Genomic DNA, 24,610 nt, shown 5'->3' with positions numbered 1-24,610 from the left:
ATACTAATCACAAGTCTGTGAATAGTCTGTGCTGTTTCCAATCCATGGTAGCCAAAGAAGAATAGGAATGTTTAAGTCACACCAAAATGGCTCTATATTATATTATGAGATGCAGTTGTGATCCTGGCATTTCAGTTTATCCTGGAATGTAAGTGGCAAATTTTTCAGCTGTGCTAGCTGACTACGTAAAATGGAACAACATGCGTGGCAAAGCAAAACAAATAAAGGCGGATACTAACTATAAAATAAAGAATTACTAAATCACTGGGATGAAATTTCCATTTTCACTTTACAAATTAAGCAAAAAGCTTTAAAAATGAAGCCCTTTCCTCAAATTACACAAAGAAGGGCCAAAGAAGTTTATTTTCCAGCTGAGCCTGAAGAGGAGGTTTGGTCACCACACAGAGAATGGATACTTTTAAACCTGGGCTCACATCTGTTGTGGACACCTCACCCAGGGTAAAATAAAAGGTCAGATTCTATTATAATAAATTCCAAGGGTCATTCCAAATTCTTTCCCTGAACTAGAATTTTATTTGAAATAAGTAGGGCACCAGCCAATTTCTTCGACCTAGCCAAATGGGCAGTTTTGCTAGAATGTATTGATGGTAAAAGGACTGGCTTTGTGAATCTGAGGGCCCATGACTCCTGAACTGTTGACTTGAACGTACAGATACGGTATCAAAGAGGACTAAGGTCCCTGCTTTCTAGCCTAAACACAGGGTTGGGTTCCAAACACCTGGGACAGAGTTCGGCCACAGCACAGACGGAGGGGGAAGGCCATGGTTGTTTTAAAGCCAGTCTCCTGTCTTCTGCCTAGATGACAGTGCAGCTGATAGTGATTCTGAAATTTACTTGAGGCCCATACTGTCTCACAAGGCTAGGGGTTCAATGGTGTCAGCAAAGAACTTTTCTCTGACTGGGTAACTATATGACAATCAGGAAGTCCAGACAGTAACTTCGTATTTTCCAGAATAATTTAATCTCAATGTAAAAATAAAACGTTCATAAAATATTACCTTATATTTTCCTTTAATAATGCCTTCAAACAATCTTTCCTTGGTTCCATAAAAAGGCAAGCAACCGCTTAGTAGGATAAAAAGGATCACGCCACAACCCCAGACATCTACAGGTTTTCCATAAGGCTCTCTTTTGACGACTTCTGGAGCCATAAAATGAGGTGTTCCAACACGTCCTACATTTAAAACAACAACATCAAGGAAAAATGTTTACATAAAATGGCCTTTTTTTTCTCATTTGAAAACTGAAAATAGAACAATAACAGTCTGAAGAAAAGTTTAACAATATAAATATTCTCTTACTACCTCCTCCCTCCTCCATAAAATCAAAGGGGAAAAAAAAGCAGAAGGAAAAAAATTATCTAATCACGTCTTGAAAATACTGAGCCCAGGATAGATACTTTGTCTTCTTCCTCTTTTTTTATTTAAAGATTTTATTTTTAAGTCATTTCTACACCCAACATGGGGCTTGAACTCATAACCCTGAGATCAAGAGTCACATGCTCCACCACTGAGCCAGCCAAGCACCCCGGTACTTTGTCTTTCTAATACTGGTACTGCCTATTTCATTAAGCAGGGTGCATGGTACTTACCTATTTCTCGTTTAATGAAGTTGTTTAAATTTTCTAATTTTCACGTTTGAAAATCACTAAAAATATAGAGTAGGGGCAGGGGTGGGAGGGCAGGAGAAGACATCCATGGAGAAAAAGACTATTTTTGACTGCCAAATGGAAAATCTCAAAGTAAATCTAAAGCGGAGAACTTTTATTTGGAATATGACCCAGAATCTGAAATCCTGTTCAATTGATTTTAGGAATTGACTGTAGCAATTAAGAATGCTTAGTAATATTCTCTTCTATAGGATTTTTAAGCTTTCTCTGAATGTTAACATTTGGCAGGAACGACAGCAGACACAGGACATAAACCAAAGCAAAGTCATGAAGCTCCTTTCATTCAATCCCCTTTGGCCTCCATCTTCTTTAAAGAGTTTTCTCCCACCCCCACCCAACAATGTTGGCTTTCAGGAAGGAGTCTGATAGCAGTTATTTGCACACTGGTAATCATCTTTACCTCAGTATCCCTAAGGGAGTCTTTTCTTCTACTGTAGAAGAAAGGCTGTGCCCTGCAGGGAAATAACCATGGAAGGGGCACTCCCCACCAGACTCGGCAGCCTGTCTTGTGGGCAGGCCCCAGCCTTCTCCCCCTTTCCTCCCTCCTTCCCCTAACCCCTTCTCTCTCATCATACTGAGTCCAAGGTAATTGTTACTTTGAAGACTGCACAATACTTTACCTAGAGCTCAGAATTGTGGTTTAGAGTTTAAAAAAAAAAGAAAAGACCTTACAGATCTTCTAATCTAGCTAGAGAAAATATACCATAAGGTCCAGTTAGTGACTGTCAAAACTTGGTTGGGATGGTGAAGGATAAAGCAGCTCTTAGCTTGTGTACTGGGGATATTCCTTTGCTTTGGATCATTATGGTTCCTCTCTTCCCACATAATAGGTTAACTTTGGGGTTCAGAGAATGAAAATATTTTCATTTAAAATGTGCAGTAGAGGGGCGCCTCGGTGGCTCAGTTGGTTAAGCGACTGCCTTCGGCTCAGGTCATGATCCTGGAGTCCCGGGATCGAGTCCCGCATCGGGCTCCCTGCTCAGCGGGGGGTCTGCTTCTCCCTCTGATCCCCTTCCCTCTCGTGCTCTCTGTCTCTCATTCTCTCTCTCTCAAATAAATAAATAAAATCTTTAAAAAAAAAAATGTGCAGTAGACCAGTGGAAGCTGTACTGGTTAGAAGGGAAGATTTTTATTCTCCATTGCCCCATTTTGCTTCCTCTGGTAACACAAAGAAGCTCAAACGATGAGAGCTAAGCCTCGTACTTCATTAACAGCCTTGGTCAGAGTGGGGCCACTGGAGAATTCGCCTTGTGCTGATAGCAGGAGCTGGGAAAAGCAGGGCAAGAGATCAAGGTACCAGTGAGGGTGCGGGTACCATGATATTTTGAAACTCAACTTGACTCCTACCACTTCCTACACAAGAAAGAGCCAAACAACTCAAAAAGGAGCTTCTCTCCATTTATCTGGATCGAAGACTACTCCATTGTGGAGAATTAGTGTTCATCCTTAAGGAACATACATGTCTTTTGGTTCAAGAATTTGCTCAGGGATGATGGAGGAAAGAATATATAGGAATGAGCTTTTTACAGTATTTTGTGCAGATCAGTCAAATGTAAAGGACTAGAGTTAACCTTTAATGTATACCAACCTCCCTGGACTCCTTGTTTGTGATAGCTTGACTTTTCCTTCTTTGTGGTCACTTGATTTTTATGACTTTGACTTCCTGTTCTTAGAATTTTGTGGTCAATTACCAAACCATATTAAATGTCACTGTGTATGACATACTTCAGATATACATTTAAATATTTAAATATTAGACTTTGGGATAATATAATAAGACCTCTCTACCTAGAACCTCAGGTAAGGAGTGGTTTTGAATAGCTAGGACTTGAATCTTTACACACCCAAAGCTTTTTAAATAATTTTGGATGGTTATCTTTCTACAATTTTCTGACTTCTTTTACACAAGATGCACATAACACAACCTTTTCTTGATGACTCAAGATGACTGTCTTGTGGCTGTCAATGAAAGAACTATGCCACAGAACAGAAAATGCCCTCAGGAACTTCATAGGTAAGCAAGGGTTGAGTTCTTCAGTATTAAAAGGGGGCTGTGCTGTCTACATTTTGGTATCTGCTCAACATACTTTTTCTGTCAGGCTTTTGTGTCTTTTCTCTCACTGTGCTTTCTCTAGCCTTGTCTTCTCCTAATTTGTTGCATAAAATCTGCTATTAACCAGAACTGATTAGCAAGCAGGTTCTTTCATTTAGAAACAATTTCCCATTTCCCAAGTGCCTGCTTGGGTCCTAGACACAGTGGGAGATGCTGTGGACATACAGAAGGATAAGCCGTGATGCCTCTTGTCCTCATAAAGCTCAGTCTTTGATATGATTACAAATCCCTGCATCAAATACTACATGGAGGTATGTAGCCCAGATAGTTACGGTAATATGGAAGAGAAGGAATAGGGTTACCTAACTTGGGATGGTGAAGATCAGCTTGCTTTTAAGAGGGGAGGTTTGTTAGCTCAGTCTCTCAGCCTTCAGGAGCAGTAAGAGTTAAATAGATACAGAAAATGACAAAAGGTATTCCAACCAGAGGGAGTAGCAGGTGCCAGGTATGAAGGCACATGAAACCATAAAACTATGAAAAATGGCAGCATGCCAGCTTCAGAGAGTATGCCCATTTGAGAGGCCCATGAATGGGTATTAAGGTCAAGAAATGTCTGGCTGCAAAAATAATTTTTTTGTAGGATCCTAGTTATCTTCTGCATAGGTGAGTTTTCCAAATAGCGGAATTTCAGGTAGGTTAAGTGCAAATACATGTAAGTGGTTTCTACTATATGGAACATATAAAGGAGAGAATTCTTTTCTATTTCTATTCTACTGAGTAATCAAAGATTCCAACTGACAGGAAAATAGCTTTCTGTTAATAAGCATTAGCAAATGAGCTAATATTAATGTAATTTCACAAGTACCTTAAACAATAAGAAAGCTTTCTCAAAAGAGAAATCATTTATCCCTTGTCTACATATGGTGTATTTTTAAAGACACTATAATGCTTCAAGTAGTTATTTCAAGATTGGAAGGAAAGATACGTTAAGAAATGACATTCTGACCATCAGAAAGTATTTTAATTCTAGAAGCACTGAGAAAAATAAATTTTGTACAACTGACACACTGTAGGTTCAAAATCAGCTTTAAAAACATACAATTTAGGAGAAAGGCTCAAGGACTTTAGGAAAGTAGATTAACGTGGAGAAGATGTCTAGGTAAATCTAACGAATCTGTTTTTCCCCTTCAATCAAGATGCATGGTAAAATATGAAGCTGATACCACTTTGAATATTAACAGGATATGGATCCAGACAAAGAGAAACAAAGCCATTATATGTGGCCAGTATAGAACATATAAAAGGACTTTGTGTCATTTCATTTCATCCCATCAGTCTTGGGGATGTAATCATCAGAAGTTACTTGTTATAACTGTGTAGTCTTTTTCAGAAAAGATTTATTTATTTTTATTTGAGAGAGAGAGAAGCAGAGAATCCCAAGCAGACTCCCTGGTGAGCGTGGAGCCTGATGTGGGGCTCGATCCCACAACCCTGAGATCACGACCTGAGCCAAAACCAAGTGTCAGATGCTTAACCAACTGAGCCACCCAGGCGCCCCTATAATTGTGTAGTCTTTACAGAGGGGTGATCTGTAAAAATATCAGATTTAAGAGAGTTAGTTTAATAGCAACAATTGTTTAAACACAACTTGGGAGTTGTAGTTAATTGCAAGATCAGTATGAGCCAGTGGTGTTATGTGGCTGTCCAAGAAGCTAATGCAATCTGGGGAGGCTGATAGAAATATAAGGCTCACAGCAAAAGAAGCAACAGTCCCAAGCTCCTGTGTGCTGGACTGTACCTACAGTTGTGCTCAGTTTTGGCTCCGTCCTTTGCACACCATGAGAGTTTGCACCAGTTTATGTGAGGAATGGCTAAATTAACCTAGGCAAGTTAATTTGGATAAGACTTAGGGGTACACGATATTGTCTTTAAACATCTGAATGGTTCTCATGTGGAAGGAGGAAAATTGTTCAGTGTGGCTTCAAAAGTCACAATTAGCACCAGTGGGTGTAAGTGATTAAGAAGATAGATTTCTGTTCAATGTGAAGATGAATGTTTCAGGACTTAAGGAGCTTTCTAAAAATGGAAATACAGTCCTGGAACACAGTGAATTCTTTGCTATGTGAGGAATTAAACTAGAGCTCAACCTTTCGCTGGGAATTTTATGAAGGAATGCGATCATTGGTTATAAGCCTGGAGAAGTTAAGGCCCCCTTGGAATCCTGAGATTCAATGAGTCTACGATTAAATGATGTGCTACTACCTGATCCTATGATTAGTCCTTCTAATCACAGATGGAAGTTTTGAATTAGGAAAAAAAAATCAGTTTTTAAAACTATACTCAACTTGCAATTTTTCATATTATTGGAAATGATTAGCTTGAAGAAAATGCAAAATTAGAAGAAAATCTAGACATAATTTAATTTTAGAGGGCAATGTGATGAAATAACAATTTAAAGAATACGACTATGACTCCTGGCTCATTTTTCAGAAGATGGTCTATGTTAACGCTGCTTTGATGTGTTAGTAATAGTGTATTAAATTGAATGAAATATCCTGTGTAATGGATTATTGTTTTGATATTTATCATTTGTCAGGTATTTGAACTTAATATAAGTATTCATGGAAGATGACAGGTTCAAAAAGGTTCTGCTGGTATTTTTTATATTTTTCCTCTTTGTGAAGGCTGGCATTATCTGGAGATGGAAAATCGAAGGCATGACTAGGAGACTGATAATTTGTAGACTGAAGAACTAAGTCATTTGCAAAGCTAAGGAACAGAACTAAAAACAGGGCAGCATTCTGAGCTGGAGTCTATTGAAGGGAATAAATAAAAACCCAAATTCCTGAATCTGGAATTAGCATCCACCTCTGCATGCTACTGGAGAAAATTTCTATTTTTTTTTTTAAAGGTTTTTTTTTTTTTTTTTTTAATTTATTTATTTGAGAGAGAGAGACAGAGAGAGAGCATGAGAGGGGGGAGGGTCGGGAGGGTCAGAGGGAGAAGCAGACTCCCTGCCGAGCAGGGAGCCCGATGCGGGACTCGATCCAGGGACTCCAGGATCATGACCTGAGCCGAAGGCAGTTGCTTTAACCAACTGAGCCACTCAGGCACCCCGAAAATTTCTATTTTTAACTTTTATACTTTTTTTTCTGGCATGGGAATTTTCTAATTATGTTTTGCCTTGGCTAATAAAAAAAATCAGTCTGCATTTACATCTGCTTGCTCTTCCCAAATACATAGATTGATGGCTTGAGCAGGACTCTTTCATAAATAAAAAGGGGAAAACAATATGAAATTAAACATTAGCCACTAATGTAAACCTGAAAATGGTTAATCTATAGGCTTTAAAATGGACTTCGTTTGGCCAGTTCAACTTTATTTATTTTTAAGTAAGCTCTATGCCCAATGTGGGGCTTGAACTCACAACCCCAAGATCAAGAGTCATGTACTTCACTGACTGAGCCAGCCAGGTGTCCCTGGCCAGTTCAACTTTAGGAGTCACTTTGCCCCAGGGACGCCTGGGTGGCTTAGTCAGTTAAGCGACTGCCTTCAGCTCAGGTCATGATCCCAGGGTCCTGGGATCGAGTCCCGCATCGGGCTCCCTGCTCCGCGGGGAGCCTGCTTCTCCCTCTGCCTCTGTCTCTCTCTCTGTCTCTCATGAATAAATAAATAAATAAAAAAAAAAGAAGTCACTTTGCCCCAGATAACACCTTCTTCCAACACTGTTTTAATCTCTGTATGCAGGGTCACTTCTCTGCCAAGTGGTGGGAATACAAAGAGTAAAAGCACAGAGTCTATTCTTAAGGTACTAAAATTTTAGTTATAACTACAGTTATTAAATTCAAAACTATGATAGACTTTCTTGGGGGTGGGGTAGGGGGTGGAATGGGTATGAAACACTGAGGATGAGCTAATATTTAGTTTGAAAGTTTTACACCAGGCTGAAAGCGACCAGGTTTTGAAGGAAATTTTTAAAAAAGCGTTCTTACCTCCAGCTACAAGTCCAGACTCCCCTAATTGAATAGCTACCCCAAAGCCCCCAAGTTTAACAGGTGCCGAGTTTTCCTTTGAGGCGAGGAGAACACAGTGGGGCTGGAAAGAAAAACAGACAAACAACAAACCAAAGATAAGGATTAATTAGAGATGAGCAATTCAATTTACACAAAACTGAATAACATGACTGTATAGTAATACATTAAAAACTCCTGGAATTATTTTGGATGTTTGAATTATTTGTGCTATTCTCACTTCAGGCTGATTTCTCCAAAGACTTACCTGTTTTATCAAACGTTTTTCAGGGACTATTTGCTTCTAAGATTAGGGTAGGTGCTAAGAATTACTCAGGAAGCAGGAGTGTTCAAGTATGGCAGATGTATTTTCTACCTTTTCGTGCAATATTCTTTTTTTTCTGATAGCCTACATTTAAGGAAAAATATTTTTTACACCTCTTGCCAAAATGTTTCTTGAAACCTCTGACTTTACCTACAGAGCCACTGTATCTTAGTCCTTAGGGGATGCTAATGGCTCTTTCTTTGTCCACCCTCCTACCATCCTCTTGCTTTACTTTATTCATTCCATCCCCAAGTAAGAAGAGCCAGATTTAATGACTTTAACTGAACCTGGCTCCCAGGGAATTCGATGTTCTCCCTGGGCATGTCTTTTCTCTGGACCTGCCCTTCCTCTTTGCGGGAATGGGAAGGAAGAGAAGAGACGACTTGGCTGGCCTCTGGTCCAGGGCAAAGACATCCTTCCCAAGGAGTAGCTATGTGACCAGGGCTCCCTAAGAATCATATGCTTCGTGGTCACAATGAGAGTCTCTCTGTAGGACCTGGTCTCAGGAAAGCATTTAACTGTGTGGACCTTTGGTCTCTGCTCAAATACTATGCTCCCCAATATGACTGATGTCACATATGACCTGCTTTTAAAATATGGGTTAGTGAAAAAAAGCAAGCTTCTTTAGGCATGGAAAGTATTTTTGTTCTTTCCCATACTTGCTCATTTATAACATGACATAGTTTTAGCTCAGTTTAGCCTATATGATAGTGCCCCCCCCCCAATCCTGTGCAATAAAACTCTGAACTGGTGCACCCAGAGAGATGTTTGACAATGATGCAGAAAAGTGTGAGGGATCCTTACTCTGCTCAATGAAAGCATCAGGGTTCTACTTTGGAAGTTACTTTTTTTTGTCCAAAGACATTTAAAGACCTTACAATAGAGGCTCTAACACAAAGAAAGATGAGCCCTTAAATATAAACGTGTGTATGAGAGAGAGAGAGAGAGAGAGAGGAGAGGGAAGGCAAGTGTACATAAATGGTGAGTGTGCTGCAGCAAGAAACAAAGTAGCCGGGAGGGTTTATGGGAAAGCAAGCAAAGCTCTGCAGAAACCAACTGATAGAGACTGCTCTTCATAAGAACTTTTGGTTGGTTTAAATAGAGATGGATGACAACAGACAACGAAGAAGAAAGTGATAGCCCTAGCATGAGTCTAGTGTGGGGTGCAATAAATGAACAAACCTAGAAAAGGAGGGGCATGATGCAGAAGAAGAAACTATAAACTAAACCTAGCCAGGGTCTCCTGGCCAGTTCTATCAGCTTATTAAGGAGAAGTAGAAGCTTAAATCAGAATCCCAAAGTATACCCTTTATAGTTTGTTGACTACATTTATTCTTAAGTTAATGTTACACTAAGATTTATGTAATTCTCATCAGAGTATGGATTCTGTCATTCTCAATAAATCCTTAAGTCATAAAATTGGAAGATAGAAACAAAGGAAACCAATACATATAAATGAATATAAGAGACTGGGCAGTGTTAAGCGCATGAGGTAAAAGCTGGTGGAGGTCAATGTTATAGGTTTGGAGACTAGGGAGCTGCTATTTAGTAAAGGGGTCGGGTCAGAGAAGGATTCTCTAATAGGGTAGTATCTGAGCCCAGACCAGAATGAAGGGGCAGAATGGGTCATGTGGAAGCAGGTTCCAGGAGGGTGGAATAGGACAGTAAGTGCAAAGACCTAGAAGCATGAGGAGGGTTGGTGTGTTTGGAGAACAGTAAGGAAGCCACTGTGTTGGAGGGAAAAAATGAGCAGGGGAAGACTGGTAGGAAATGTGATCCAAATGGTCAAAGGCTCTATGGTCTGGGGCTTGGAGTCATGGCCAGAACCCTGGGTTTTATGCTGAGTGAGATGGGAAACCATTAGAAAGTTGTGAGCAGGGGAGCATTATGAGCAGTTTCAGGTTTTGAAAGAATCACTTGGGCTGTTGTGTGGAGAAGAGATTGCAAGGGCATGAGAGTGGAAGAAAAGGTACCAGGTAGGAGGCTTCTGTGGTTGTCCAGGCAAGAGAAGATGGGGATTTGAATTATAGAGTGACAGAAGCAGTGATGGCAAGAAGTGGTCAAATTCAGGATATGTTCTAAAGGTTAGGCTGACAGGCACTGCTGCTGGATATGGGATGTGAGAGAAAGAGGTAAGTATGACAACTTAAGTTTCTGTTCTGAGCAACTGAATGAAAATGAAGATGCCATTTACTAAAACTGGGAACACAGAAGGAAGAGTTTATAAGAGGGATCAAGAATTTGGTTTTGTACAAATTGAGTGTGAGATCTTAAAAGATGGGAGAGGGAAGGCCGGAATTAGAGATATAAATTTGGGATCAAAAGCACACAGTGTTTTTTTTTTTTTTTTTTTAACGATTTTATTTATTTATTTGACACACAGAGATACACCAAGAGAGGGCACACAAGCAGGGGGAGTGGGAGAGGGAGAAGCAGGCTCCCCATGGAGCAGGGAGCCCGATGTGGGCCTCGATCCCAGGACCCTGGGATCATGACCTGAGCCAAAGGCAGACGCTTAACGACTGAGCCACCCAGGCACCCCGCACACAGTGTTTATAGCCCCCGGACTGCCAGTAGGAAAGAGAAGGGGGTGGGGCGCCTGGGTGGCTCAGATGGTTAAGCGTCTGCCTTTGGCTCAGGTCATGATCTCTAGGTCCTGGGATAGAGCCCCACATCATGCTCCCGGCTCAGTGGGGAGTCTGCTTCTGCTTCTCCCTCTCCCTCTGCCTCTCTCCCCTGCTCATTCTCTGTCTCAAATGAATAAATTTTAAAAATCTTAGGAAAAAAAGATAAGAGGTCAGAGGAATGAGATTTGGTGCATAGCAATGTTTGAGGTCAGGAAGATGACAACAATCTAGCAAAGGAAGACTGCCTAACAGTGAAGCAGGCGGGAAATCAGAGCAGTATGGTGTCCTGCAATGCTAGTGAGAGGCCATTTAAGATGAGAGCTGAGAACAGACCATTAGATCTGGCAACCTGGAAGTCCCTGGTGACCTGGATAAGAGGGGTTTTGGTGGGATGATATAGACAAAAATCTCCATTGGATCAGGTTCAAGAAAAATGGGAAGAGATGATGTGGAGATAGTAAATTCAGGTATCTGTCAAAACCTTACTGTACTAGGAACAGAGAGATGGGAATGGAATGTAGCTAAAAGAGAATGAGAAGCCAAGGAAGTTTCCTTTTAAAAACTTTTTAGTATTTGCCATTAGAGAAAGCAGATTATTAAACTTCCATGTACCTTTTTAAAAAGATTTTATTTATTTATTTGAGAGAGAGAGCGAGAGAGAGCGTGTGCTCAGGCAGGGGAGCAGCAGCAGAGGGAGAGGAAGAAGGAGGCTTCCCGCTGAGCAGGGAGCCCAACGTGGGGCTCGATCCCAGAACCCTGGGATCATGACCTGAGCCGAAGGCAGCCGCTTAACCAACTGGGCCACCTAGGTGCCCCCACCCCCATCTCCCAGCTTTAACAGTTATTGACATTCTGCTATTCTTGTTTCGCCTATCCCCATTGTTTTCGTTGAAGTCTTTTTTTTTTTTTTAAAGATTTTATTTATTTGAGAGAATGAGAGAGAGAGCACGAGAGGGGGGCGGGTCAGAGGGAGAAGCAGACTCCCCACTGAGCAGGGAGCCCAATACGGGACTCGATCCCGGGACTCCAGGATCATGACCTGAGCCGAAGGCAGTCGCTTAACCAACTGAGCCACCCAGGTGCCCCTTTGTTGAAGTCTTTTAAAACAAGTATCATTTCACCTTTTATTAGTTCAGTATTTCTAACAGATGACTTGAGAAAATAACCATATTATCACATCCAATACAATTAACAATTCTTAAATATCATCTAATACCAATCCACATTCAATCTCCTTGACTATCTCAAAGATTTTTTCTTTTTCTTCTTTTTTTTTTTTACAGTTGGTTAGTTCAAAATGGTATTTAAGGTCCATACATTGCATTTGATGGTTATAGGTCTTATATCTCTCTGACTCTATACCATATCCTCCTCTTACCTTTCTAAAAAACATTCATGCCATTGATTCATTAAGACAGGAGGTAATTTCCCCTGTGGAATCACCTACAATCTGGACTTGGCTAACAGGACCTACATGGTGTCATTTAACATGTTCCTGTGTTTTCTGTAAATTGGTAGTTAGATCTAGAAGCTTGATTAGATTCACGTTCAATTTTAGTTTTTTTTACACTAATACTTTAGTTTTTTGTAACACATCAGGAAGAACATAATGTCTGGTTGTCCTACTTTTAGCAACAGGATTGGTCAGTGGGTTCAGGTATTGTCTGCCTTGATCCATTTTTACAAAGTTCACCATTGACATTTCTTTCATGATTTTTGGCAGCCAATGATGCCCAGCTCCATAATTAGGGGTTCCAAAATGGAGGTTTTCCCCAGTATTTTGTTATGAAGACTATCAAAAACAGAGAAAACTGAAAGAACTGTAAATAGCCACATACTCACCACATAGATTCTACAATGAACATTTTGCTACATTTGCTTTATCAAATATCTATCTATTCATCCCACTATCCAATCATCACTCCATCTTTTCACTGTAATTCAGTACATGTCATTAGAGTTTAATTTTTTTTTTTTTTTTTGAGAGAGCGAGCGTGCGTGCAGGGTGGGGACAGAGGGGCAGAGAAAGAATCTTAAGCAGACTCCACAAAGTGTGGAGCCTGATGTGGGACCCAATCTCACAACCCTGAAATCATGACCTGAGCCAAAATCAAGAGTCAGATGCTTAACCAGCTGAGCCACCCAGGCACCCCTTGAGTTTAATATTTAAAATTAAGTTTAAGGTAAAATTTATATGCTGTGAAATGCACAAATCTTAAGAGTACCATTGGAGAGTTTTGACAGCTTGCATAGAACTGTGTAACCTGTATCCCTATCAACATGTTTTCATTCCAAAAACCTCCCTCATCCTCTCACCACTCAATCTCTGCTGCTACACCCCCAGTGCAAATGACTATTCTGATATTTTTTAGAATAAGCAAGTATTGCTTATTCTGAAAAAAAAAAGTTTGTTTTGCTTATACTAGAACTGCATATACACAAAGCCATATAGTATGTACTCTTTTATGTAAGGCTTCTCTCACTCAGCATGTTTCTGAGATTCATCCATTTTGTTGTGATCAGTGGTTCATTTGTTTTATTGCTGAGTAAATATTCCCCTGTATGAATATACCACAGTTTGTCCATTCTCCTACTGAGGGACATTTGGGCTGTGTCTAGTTTGGGGATATTATGAATAAAGCTGCTATGAGCGATTTCCAGAATAACAAGTTGGTTGCCAGGCAACCTCCAAAGGTGATCAATGAAGGGTTTTTGGGTATTATTGTGAATTTATAGGTTTTTTTTTTATTTAAAGATTTTTATTTATTTATTTGACAGAGAGAGCTACAGCGAGAAAGGGAACACAAGCAGGGGGAGGGGGAGAGGGAGAAGCAGGCTTCCCGCGGAGCAGGGAGCCCGATGCAGGGCTCGATCCCAGGACCCTGGGATCATGACCCGAGTCGAAGGCAGATGCTTAACAACTGAGCCACCCAGGCGCCCCGTGAATTTATAGGTTTTTATATATTTGATACATTTAAACCAATTACAGTCATTATTCATTTTGATGCTCAAATTATCCCATTTTTTTAGCCAGCAGGAGCTCTTTTAAGTCAGCTCTTATGCCCTTTTGTAAGACTCTAAAGTCTGATAAGTTCCTCACTTTCAGGCAGAAGATGTCTGAGGTTTGTCTTGTCCATTTCTTGCCCCAGATCTGGAACCAACCATTTCTCCAAGGAGTCCCATTTCTGTTTAGTGGGAAATGGTACTTAAATTCACAATATGGGTATTTGGTATATTATTATTACTGGGTTATCTCTGCTTTGACTTTTCAATGGACAGTGCTAAAAAATATGTACTTTTTGGAAGGAGAAAAATAAATCAATTCCTACTGATATATAGGTTTTTTTTTTACATAGAGTTTTTACTTGACTTCTTTGATTTTGTCAAGTAATGTTGGTACCTAATGACATTAACACAATTACTCATTTGCTTTATCCCCTAGGGTGTGTGTATAAAAGTACACATTACCAGTAACAACAAAACCACCGTATGCTGTTTAAGATTTTTTTGTGGTTCTTTTTGTCCTTATGATATATCCTACCAGGGATGTCCAGTCAAATTTTTGCTATTGAATAAAGTAAGAATTCATGAGTCCGTGCTGATATAAATAAATAAGTAAATAAACAGAGAGAAGGAAAAACTTTCATGTAAGTAGAAAATCAGTTAATAAATGTAGAAGAAATTCTGGCATTAGAAATCACTATTTGGCAGTTATCATCATGATAATGGATTCAAGTGAGAACCATCAAAAGGTAGTTACTAGTGGGTAAAAGTCTGAAGAGTGACAGATATTTGTATAATCTCAGAGTAGCTCCCCACAGGATACTTATTAATTACAAAAGGTAAAATAGTAATTTTCCAGAGGAGCAACGTGGCAGACACTCCTATAAAAGTTACTACTGCTAATAGTGGGACTAATTAAGAGTATGTGCTTTCTTCACCGACAAGCACTCAGCAACACTCTGTGGTATTCGTGCCAAAGGACATAACTGCGTCAAATCATGAGGAAACATCAGACCAACCCAAACTGAGGGGCATTCTAGAAAGTACCAGGCCATGCCCATATTCTTCAAATACTGTTTCAGATGAAAGGGATCAAAGGAGACAGAAGAGACTGAACAGCTAAAATGCGATATATAATCTTGTTTTTATTTTTGCTATAAAAGGATATTATTAGGACACTTGATGAAACTGGGACGAGGTCTGTAGATTACATAAATTCCCTGATTTTGATTATTTTACTGTGGCTATTTAGAGAATTCCTTATTTTTAGGAACTATATAGATGGACAAAGAGAGAAGAGTGAAAAACTGAGAAAGATAAAACAAATGTACAAAAATATTAACATGGGGAATCTGAGTGAAAGGTGATGGGAATTCTTTGTATTACTATCAGAACTTTTCTCCAAGTCTAAAATATGTAAAAAAAAAAAAAAAAAAAAAACAAAAACAAACAAACCCCAACCCCACCCTATTTTTATAAAAGATTTTATTTATTTAAAAGAGAGAGCGAGAGAGAGAGAGAGAGAGAAAGCATGAGTGGGGGGAAGGGTAGAGGGAGAGGGAAAGACTCTCAAGCAGACTCCCTGCTGAGTGCGGAGCCCAGTGTGGGGCTCTATCTCACAACCATGAGATCATGACCTGAGGTGAAACAAGAGTTGGACGTTAAACCAACTGAGCCACCCAGGCGCCCCCAAAACCACCCGATTTTAAAGTCATTTAAAAGAATTCTCGGAGTCCATAGTCTCTCATGGTTCGCTGAGAAACTGAGGGTTTTGGGGGGGGGGGTTGGCGGGATGGGTTAACCCGGTGATGGGTATTACGGAGGGCACACATTGCATGGAGTACTGGGTGTTATACACAAACAATGAATCGTGGATCACTACATCAAAAACTAATGATGTACTGTATGGTGACTAACATAATAAAAAAAAAATAAAAAAAAATAAAAAAAAATAAAAGAATTCTCCTTGTGGTTATGCTTTCAGTTTGTTACCCAGTGAGGCCAATTTGTTTGAATTAGATTGACTTGATTTGATGTTTTGATTATATAAAACATATACATGGGTGCCTGGGTGGCTCAGTCTGTTAAATGTCTGCCTTTGGCTCAGGTCATGATCCCGGGGTCCTGGGATCGAGCCTCACATCGGGCTCACTGCTCAGCAGGGAGTCTGCTTGTCCCTCTCCCTCTGCCCCTACCCACCACCCCCCGCCCCACTCATGCTCTGTCTCAAATAAATAAAATCTTTAAAAAAATAAAACATGTATATAATTCCAAAGTCAAAACTGTAAACAAATTCCATTCAGAGAGGTCTAGCTTTTGTACCTTCTCCTTCCCCTTAATCTCTCCTTCCTCTTCTGTAAGTATTTGTATTATTTTTTGGTTTATCTTTCCATTGTTTCGTTATCTTTTATGAAAATAAGAAAATACCTATAAATATTCAAAAGTTTCACATAATAATATGATTGACGGCTCCATAGCAGCATCTCAAGATTTTCAGGGAGATTTGTTTTTGTTTTGTCTCTGAGAGAGAGACATTTGTGTGCTGATGGGAAAGACCCTGTGGAGAGGAATATACAGCTCCAGGGGAAAGAAGGGATGGGATATAATGTGCAGGTGGGGAGAGGGGTTGGCCCCAGCGACAGTGAAGAAGGCAGGGTCCAGGAGCACCTGTAGATGCAAGCAGATGGGGATGTAGGAATATGAGGAAGCTCTCTTCTGAGTACTTCTGTTTTCTATTTACACTGAAATAAAAGTGATCATCAGGCGGGAGTGGGGAAGGAGAGGGGGTTGTTGGCAACTTGAGAAGTGTGAAGGTGTGAAAAAATATTTTCAAACAATGGGACAATGAATTGACTAAGGCAGTGGTTCTCAAACTTCAGCCTCAGAGTCACACAGATTTGCTGGCTTCCACCCCCAGAGTTTCTGATTCACAAGGTCTGGGATGAGGTCAAGAACATGCATTTCTAACAAGTTCTTGAGTGACGTTGATGTTACTGGGGGGAGCCATGCTTTGAGAACCAACAGACAAAGGAAATACAGCAGGACTGCTGGCAGCACAGGGGCCCACTTGAGGTTTGTGGTCATGAATGTGAAGTGAGAACAATCAACATGATTGGGTGTGTACCTAGTAGCCCTCATTTCAGCCAGCAGGGTTCAGGTCTGGAGCAGGTGGTGAGCTGAATTTAACCAGGGTTGGGATTCAGATAAAGAGAGGATGGTGATATCAGTAATAGATGGTGCCAGACAAACGTATCCATTTATTTATGCTTTTCTACTTCTATCTTTATATAAAGAACAAGCTAAGCTACCAATAAAGGAGGAAGAAGATACATGAGAATGAGCTAAGAACAGAAGAGACAGAAAGTAGAAAGCTCAGAATGAATCGGAAAAGGCTCATGGGAGGGAAGAACCAGAAAAAGATTACAGATCTTCCTCAATCTACAATGGGGTCATGTCCCGGTAAATCCACTGTAAGTTGAAAATACTGTAAGTTGAAAATGCACTTAATACACCTAGCCTCCCGAATCTCGTAGCTTAGCCCAGCCTACCTTAAACATGCTCAGAACACTTACATTAGCCTCCGGTCAGGTAGACTCGTCTTACACAAAGCATATTTTATAATAAAATGCTAAGTATCTCAGGTAACTTATTGGATACTATACCCCAAGTGACAAAGAGAATGACTGCACGGGTACAGAGTGGTTATCCGTATAGTGCTTGCTGACGCTCGTGACGGCGTGGCTGACTGGGAGCTGTAGCTCACTGCCACTGCCCAGCCAACACAGGAGAGGATCGGGCCACATACCGCTTGCCTGGCAAAAGTCCAAAATTTGAAGTGCGGTTTCCACTGAATGCATATTGCTTCTACACTGTTGCAAAGTAAAAAAATCGGAAGTTGAACCACTGTAAGTTGGGGACTGTATGTACTCAAATCTGGTCATAGTAGGGTCACCAGGGCACTGAAGATTAAAACAGAATTAGTATTTTGCAAACGGAGGCTAAGGTGTGGAAAAATAGCTAGTATAACAAAAATATTTGTATTAGGTTTAGTGAAACAGAATGCTAATAAATACCTATTTAGTTATATATAAAAAAAACTCTGCCAGGATCACCAAAACGTATTTGCACAGCCATGTATATCACAGCATTAGTCACAACAATAGCCAAGAGGTGGAAGCAGCCCAAATGCCCACTGACAGATAAATGGAGAAAGAACATGTGATATATACACATACAATGAAACATTATGCAGCCTTAAAAAGAAGGAAGTCCTGTCACATGCTAGAACATGGGTGAACCTTGAGGATATTATGCTAAATGAAAAAAAGCCAGCCAGAAAAGGACAAGTACAGTATGATTCCACTCAAATGAATTATCTACAATAGCCCAAATCATATAAAGTAGAAAGGTAATTGCCAAGGGGTAGGGAAAGGGAGTGTTAAGTGAGTGCAGAGTTTCAGTTCTGCATGATGAAAAAGTTCCAGAGATGTGCCGCACAAGAATAAAAATATACTTAATACTACTGAACTGTTTAAAAACTGTTAAGAAAGCAAGTTTAATATTATGGGGTTTTCTTTCTTTTTTCCTTTTTTTTCCCTCACACTGCACACACACAAAATTCCTGCCAGACCAACACAGTAATCCTCTTCCTTTTCAGGGGTTCTAAGGGGAAGAGCTACAAAATATTTTCATTCTAGCAATTTTAAAATATTCTGTCCCATGTGTCATATTCATTAACAAACCAAAAGCTCTGGAGAATATGAGTTCAGGAGAGTAAATGTACCCAGAAATAATTAGAATGTTAGATAAAGCCCAATGAGTTAAATATTATTTAGGGTAAACAAAGCTGCAGGGTAACAATTATGGGGAGGATAAAAACTAATCTTTCATTTCAGATGACAACGAAAAAAGGGAAATGCCATGAAACTGTAGGGCCAGCAGTTACATAGATGGACAGTCATTAAATACTGGACAAGGACCAAAATAAAAACTGTAGAATCCCTTATTTTTTTTTTTAAGATTTTAAAATTTTATTTGACAGAGAGATAGAGAGCACAAGTAAGCAGAGAGGCAGGCAGAGGGAGAGGGAGAAGCAGGCTCTCCGCTGAGCAGGGAGCCCGACGTGGGGCTTGATCCCAGGACCCCAGGATCATGACCCGAGCCGAAGGCAGCCACTTAACCGACTGAGCCACCCAGGCGCCCCCCTTCATTATTTTCTTTAAAACAGAGATTTCAATTTACTTGCGAGAGTTTATCGTAGTGATAAAAAGGGGAGAATACCATCACAAATCTCATCTAGTCCTAAGAGTGTAACATTGTTTTAGAAAATACACCCAAGGTCTTAAAGGGATACATGAAAATCTACTAAAATAATGTACAGATCAAATAAAACTTAAAACTAAGGAATAAAATAATTCATTACTGATGTTAGTACAGTTCATTACAGGACTGCCATTTTATGTGAATAACTTAATTTCTAAAATGAATCCTGAAAGAAACAGATATTCAGTGCTTATTATGCCTTGTTTCTTAGGAAAAATAGAAAATGCATAATTCTGCTTAGAATTTATAAAACTTCTTTATTTGGGGGATAAGGGCAAACTTACCACAACTGTGAAGGTGAAAGGTATTCATACAAAAGATAGAAATAATTTTCTAAAGTGAAGTGTTGACTGAGCTTACACATAAAATGGTTGCATGCTGGTGGGCTTTTGAACATTTTCACAAGGAATCGGACGGATGGCATATTGAAAAAAGAAAAGGGAAAAAAAAACTTATTACCACATGCAAATATAAAAAAAAAGACAACCTCAACCAATTGTACCACGACCGGATGGAGGAGCCCAGCTGACATACAAAGACTAGTCTCTGTGTTTAGGGAAGCTTGGGGTTCTGCTCCTTTTACTGCATGAGAGCCTGACCTGTGAGTACTCCTTGATTTCAACTCTATAAATGACCCATTATTTCAGTTAAAATTTGATTATCTGAATACTAAAAGTGAAACCTGCTTCATGGTGACTAGCAGTGCTTTGCTTTTTAGAGACCTGAGTAAACTGCTTGAATGATACCTCTCTGCCTTGATTTGACTTAAAATGAGGCTGTCTTCTTAGTTACTGGAAGTACTAGAGGTCACTGTGGGTACTGAAGCTCATACTATCAATATTGTCACGTTGGTTATACTGTCTTTTGTATATTGCCATAAAGACTTGCAGAGCTACTTGAACCCATTAAGAGTTATGTTCATATGCAACAAATTTTATCTCCAATGTATTTTTTTTTTAAAGATTTTATTTATTTATTTGAGAGAGAGCATGAGAGACAGAGAGCACGAGAGGGAAGAGGGCAGAGGGAGAAGCAGACCCCCTGCTGAGCAGGGAGCCCGATGCGGGACTCGATCCCGGGACTCCAGGATCATGACCTGAGCCGAAGGCAGTCGCTTAACCAACTGAGCCACCCAGGCGCCCTCTCCAATGTATTTTAAATGATCTATCACTTATTAACTTTATTGTTTTGCTGCCTCCCTATTTGCACCAGTTGTACTTTATTATATTGTTACTATTTTATGGTAATTGCCAGATGAACTAAATTTTAAGTTTGGTGTTTCAGAAGTAAGTGAGGTGAATATTAGAAAAAAGAAAAAGCAAAATACGTGTTAGTTAATTCAACTGAAATTTTTTTAAATGTTTCTTTTAGACACAGTTAAGTTTTAACAAAACCTAATGAACTACAAATAGTATTATTTCCACAGTAACGTGCTTCCAATTTTTATTCTGTATGCAGCAATTAATGCAATTTTTGAAGCATGGCCTGAAAGACTCGGTCACCAGCAAGTCAAATTACAGGGAAAGATTGCTGCCATTGCCAAATAGGTATGTATTTTCACAAAGCAATGAGATGTTTTCACAAACATACCCAGAGTGCATTTAAAAACCCTGGGCTCTTTGGAGGCCACAGCAGAAAGTACTGGGCGCTGCCCTCCAGTACAGCAGCTCCGACATGAGCCAGTTGAAAACTGTTGGCCGGGGGGTGGTGGTGCTGGATACAGTGCAGCACTAACACAGGGGGACAAACTTCAGGATTTGTCAAGTAACAACCTTCAAAAAAAACCTTTTACCATCTACTCTCAGAAAACCATTGTGACTGTGTCAATATAGCACACAAGTCACAAGTAATGCCCACCGGGAAATTAGTCCACTATGCGAACACAGTGGTTTGTTTCTTGTTCTCGTTGGCGATTCTTAACAAATCAAATGAGTAGTTTTTAAAACATCAATAAATGGCCTTAAGAACAGTGACTGACTGACACATTGCAAAGAAGGCGAAAATCAGCCATTAAGTGTAAAACAGAATCTAATCTGTTAATTTGTTAATAAATGACCGGACACTAGCCATCTAACACATGGCTCTAAATGATGGCCACTATTAGTATTTAAACAAATGCATTGCTTTTGCTTTATTTGCTTTAAGCTTACAAATAAAGCAAAACCAGAAAGGCTTACTGGCAACGTTGTCCAACTATTATTAATTTATTTTATTGGCAGATTAGAGCTGGGGCAAATGGTTTCAGGATATGTGCTTTGTAGAAATATCTTGATGATGGCTTTCTAGAATTATCTTTATGATGGCTCTCAGGCCTAGAAGTAAGTTTGAAAAGATATGCTCTGGGAGATACGCTGAACATTCCAATGAATGATTGTGATTCTGTAAACTCTGGACTTCTTTACTTATTAAAATGGACAGAGCAAATGAAAAGAGTAATACTTTTTACAAAGAAGTAAAGCTGGAAGGTATAATAATCTCTTCTTAAAATTGCTGGTGTGAGGGGCACCTGGCTGGCTCAGTCGGTAGAGCATGTGCCTCTTGATCTCGAGGTTGTGAGTTTGAGCCCCACATTGAGCGTAGATTACTTCAAAATAAAATCTTTTAAAAAATCGCTAAAAAAAAAAAATCGCTAATGTGGATAATGTTAAAGGAATCATGTCTAAATACTGCTGACATAACTCAGCATTAAAAAAGAAAATGCTGATCCTATGTGATTAGGAGTGAGGTTTAGCGAAAAGGATCATGGACCCTAAAAGCTAGGCAGATCTGAGTTCCAGCTTGGGTACTGCCATTTAAGAGCTGTGTGGTCATGGGTAAAGTTCACAACCTCTTGATCCCTCACTACCTCTTTTGTAATACCTACCTCACAAGGTTACAATAAGGATTATGCAAATGAAGTAATATAAATGTGCCTGGTACACTGCAGCTGCTAAATAAGTATTAGTTAATGGTCCAGCCATCTAGCTCAAGGGTTCAATTCTCGCTGCATATTAGAATCTCCTGAGGAGCTTTTAAAGGAAACCTTTGCCTGGAGCCCACTCCAGACCAATTAAATCAGAAGATCTGGGGTTGGAGGTAGGCATTGGTATCCTTAAAAAGCCCTCAAAAGGATTCTAATATGCAGCCCAGATTGAGAGGCAGCGAGAATCTTTTCTACAAAGCACCCAATCAGTGGTAGTCTTGAGATCTCTGGTGCTAAGACCCCTACCGCCTCCCAAGATAGACGGTTTCATTCTAGAACATTTCCTTAACAGGAGGCAGCATCTGTCTCTGCAGTTTCTATTACTAGTCCTTGTACTGCTTTCTGAAAACACGGATCACAGGGTGAAATCCATCTCTAGGGTGAGGTGCTTGTTTCCTTCAGCTTGCTCCTATGACATGATTTGGGCTTTTGTCCCCTTTTGTTCTGTGGCAGTTTCCAAGTGTGCTGCTGGGATGAAACACTGCATTCCAGGTGAGGCCCTCCCAGCTGGCAGTAACACCCTTCAGATGAGGAGTAATGGTCTTCATTTAAGACACTCCCTATCTATGAATTTAACCAAAGAAGGGGGTTAGTTTTTGCTGCAGCTGCAGCGCGCTACCGACACAGCAACCACAGTCCATTGCAATTTCGTTTCTTACTGCAGCTAAAGCCCTTCCTGTACTTGAACTGCTGATTTTGAGATCTGCATGTAGAACTTCACCTACTCTTCTACTGATTTCCCTCTTTCATTCAGTAATATTCACTGGGCTGAGCACTTGGTACACAGAGGCAAACGAAAAGGTCTTGGTTCCTAACCCTAACGGAGTTTAAAATACAGCACGGGAGAAGGGGAAAAAAAAAAAAGAACCACTTACAGAGGAGTCCTCGCAGTCGTTTTGGCTATCTGAGCTCTCAAAATCCTATCACTTGCCATCAAGTTCCCTTTCATCGGGGGCTATGAGAGGTTTCTACCTGAGCTTCTGCAAGCTCCCCACTCAACCACACAAGGCAAATCCCTCCTTCAGGCACCCTTTTCCTCTTCCTGGTAATCTAGATCGCATTTATCAGCTTCATTTTTTGGCAGCCTGCCTTTCTTCCTAGATGGCCCTTTCCTTTTAGAAACTCAGATCACCAGAAGCATGCCTGTAAATTTCTATAAATGTTGCCGACATCGGTCTTTCTACAGTTGAGACACAGGACAGACTAGACTTGGTCCTCCTGCCTCCCTTCCTCCAAGGACCTGAACTCCGCAGACAGGCTCTTACCAGGGATTACATAACTTCCTCTTCACCAGTTGGTTCCTCTTTCCTGGAATCAATTTTCCCCTTTTGACAACATTTTAAACTGGAATTTTACCCTCAGTGACATGGTTTCTTCTTGATCAAATTATAGATAGAATTTTAAGAAAGGCTAAGTTCTTCCAAATGTTTTTTCTCTGTGTACCATGCCACATCAAGAAGTTACTATAATTCAAATCGACTTTACATTATAGCATTCAGAATTTGAATGCACATGCCTACAAAAACGTTCACTGAAAGCAGGATCTTGGTCTTGTTCACCTTTGTTTTCCATGTAGTATTTAGCCAGGTGTGAAATATTTACTAAAATGAGATTAGTCCAAAGGTTTTTTTTTTTTTTTTTTAAAGCTAATTTTCATGGAGCACTTTTACGTGCTAGGGTTAAGTTCTTCATACCCGTTGTGCATTCCTACAGATAAGAAAACTGAGGTTTAGAAAAGATTAATTGGTTTGATCAAGGTCACAGAGTTAGTTAGGTCTGATTTTGGTAACCTTGCTCTGAACATCTTTACGTTACTTCTGCTAAGATGCTGCTGTAGAGAAAAGGGGCAGTCGCTCTAAGAAAGGAAAGGGATGAGACTTCCTGGAACCTTCTCTCCATGTCTTCTAGCTCCTTATGATGGCCTCCCAGGCTGAGTTCTTCATAGCAATCAATGCCCAGGAAAGGGCCAAGAACAGGTAGCATTAACATTCTCTGCTGCCACAAACAAGTGGAATCCACACTCTATCTCTTATAAGGTTCTAGCAACAGTTGCAAATTACCTAACCCAGAGCATAGTAAGCTGCAGTTAGTTATTTCAAAATCCTGGAATGCACATCCTGTTTTCCATCTAACTATCACTCTAGGTTTCTAGGTCAGGAGACTGCCTGGCCTAATTGGCGGCCGTTGCCACCTGACTTGGTTTTGTTCGGCTACTTTGCTCTCCTGTTGCAGTGTTAGAATAGTCTGCTTAAGGAGGCAGGTGCTCTGCTCTCTTGGTCTTTGTCTGCCTGCCCTGTAGGCAAATGATTTTAATACACCCAACTAGGTCTTAGGTTGCAAAGGAAGACACTGAGGACTCTCTCCTCTATTCCCACCATGGAATACTGCCACAGTTTATCTGTCCTAGGCTGTGTGGTAGCCCTTGTCAAAATGAATGATTGCCATATCCAAGGGAAGGCGTCAAGGCAGGAAGCTGGGCAGGGGTCAGCAGTGGGCCCAGCTCACTCATGGCTGTAACTACCTTTAGGGAAATTGACCCTTATCTTTGAGCAGTGTGAGCTGTCATTTCTCTTCACCTCCGTCTCTATTCCTATAACAAACTCCCTATGGAAGTTTAA

General features: G+C 40.2%; 1 protein-coding gene across 4 annotated transcripts in view; it reads right to left on the bottom strand.

Moving 5' to 3' along the window:
- CASK (calcium/calmodulin dependent serine protein kinase) overlaps positions 1-24,610 on the bottom strand; it is a 362,770-nt gene that overhangs the window by 132,595 nt on the left and 205,565 nt on the right. For all 4 annotated transcript variants that reach the window (XM_044911949.1, XM_044911950.1, XM_044911952.1 and 1 more), the window contains exons 6-7: positions 7,736-7,838; positions 1,020-1,195 (exon numbers count right to left, since the gene is read on the bottom strand). In XM_044911949.1, coding sequence (XP_044767884.1) covers positions 1,020-1,195; positions 7,736-7,838 — 279 coding nt within the window. The remainder of the gene's footprint in view (positions 1-1,019; positions 1,196-7,735; positions 7,839-24,610) is intronic.

This window comes from Neomonachus schauinslandi, chromosome X (genome assembly GCF_002201575.2).
Source record: "Neomonachus schauinslandi chromosome X, ASM220157v2, whole genome shotgun sequence".
In the NCBI taxonomy this organism is placed as follows: domain Eukaryota; kingdom Metazoa; phylum Chordata; class Mammalia; order Carnivora; family Phocidae; genus Neomonachus; species Neomonachus schauinslandi.
Note: the sequence above shows the minus strand (reverse complement) of the source record. Positions and strands in the feature narration are given on the sequence as shown.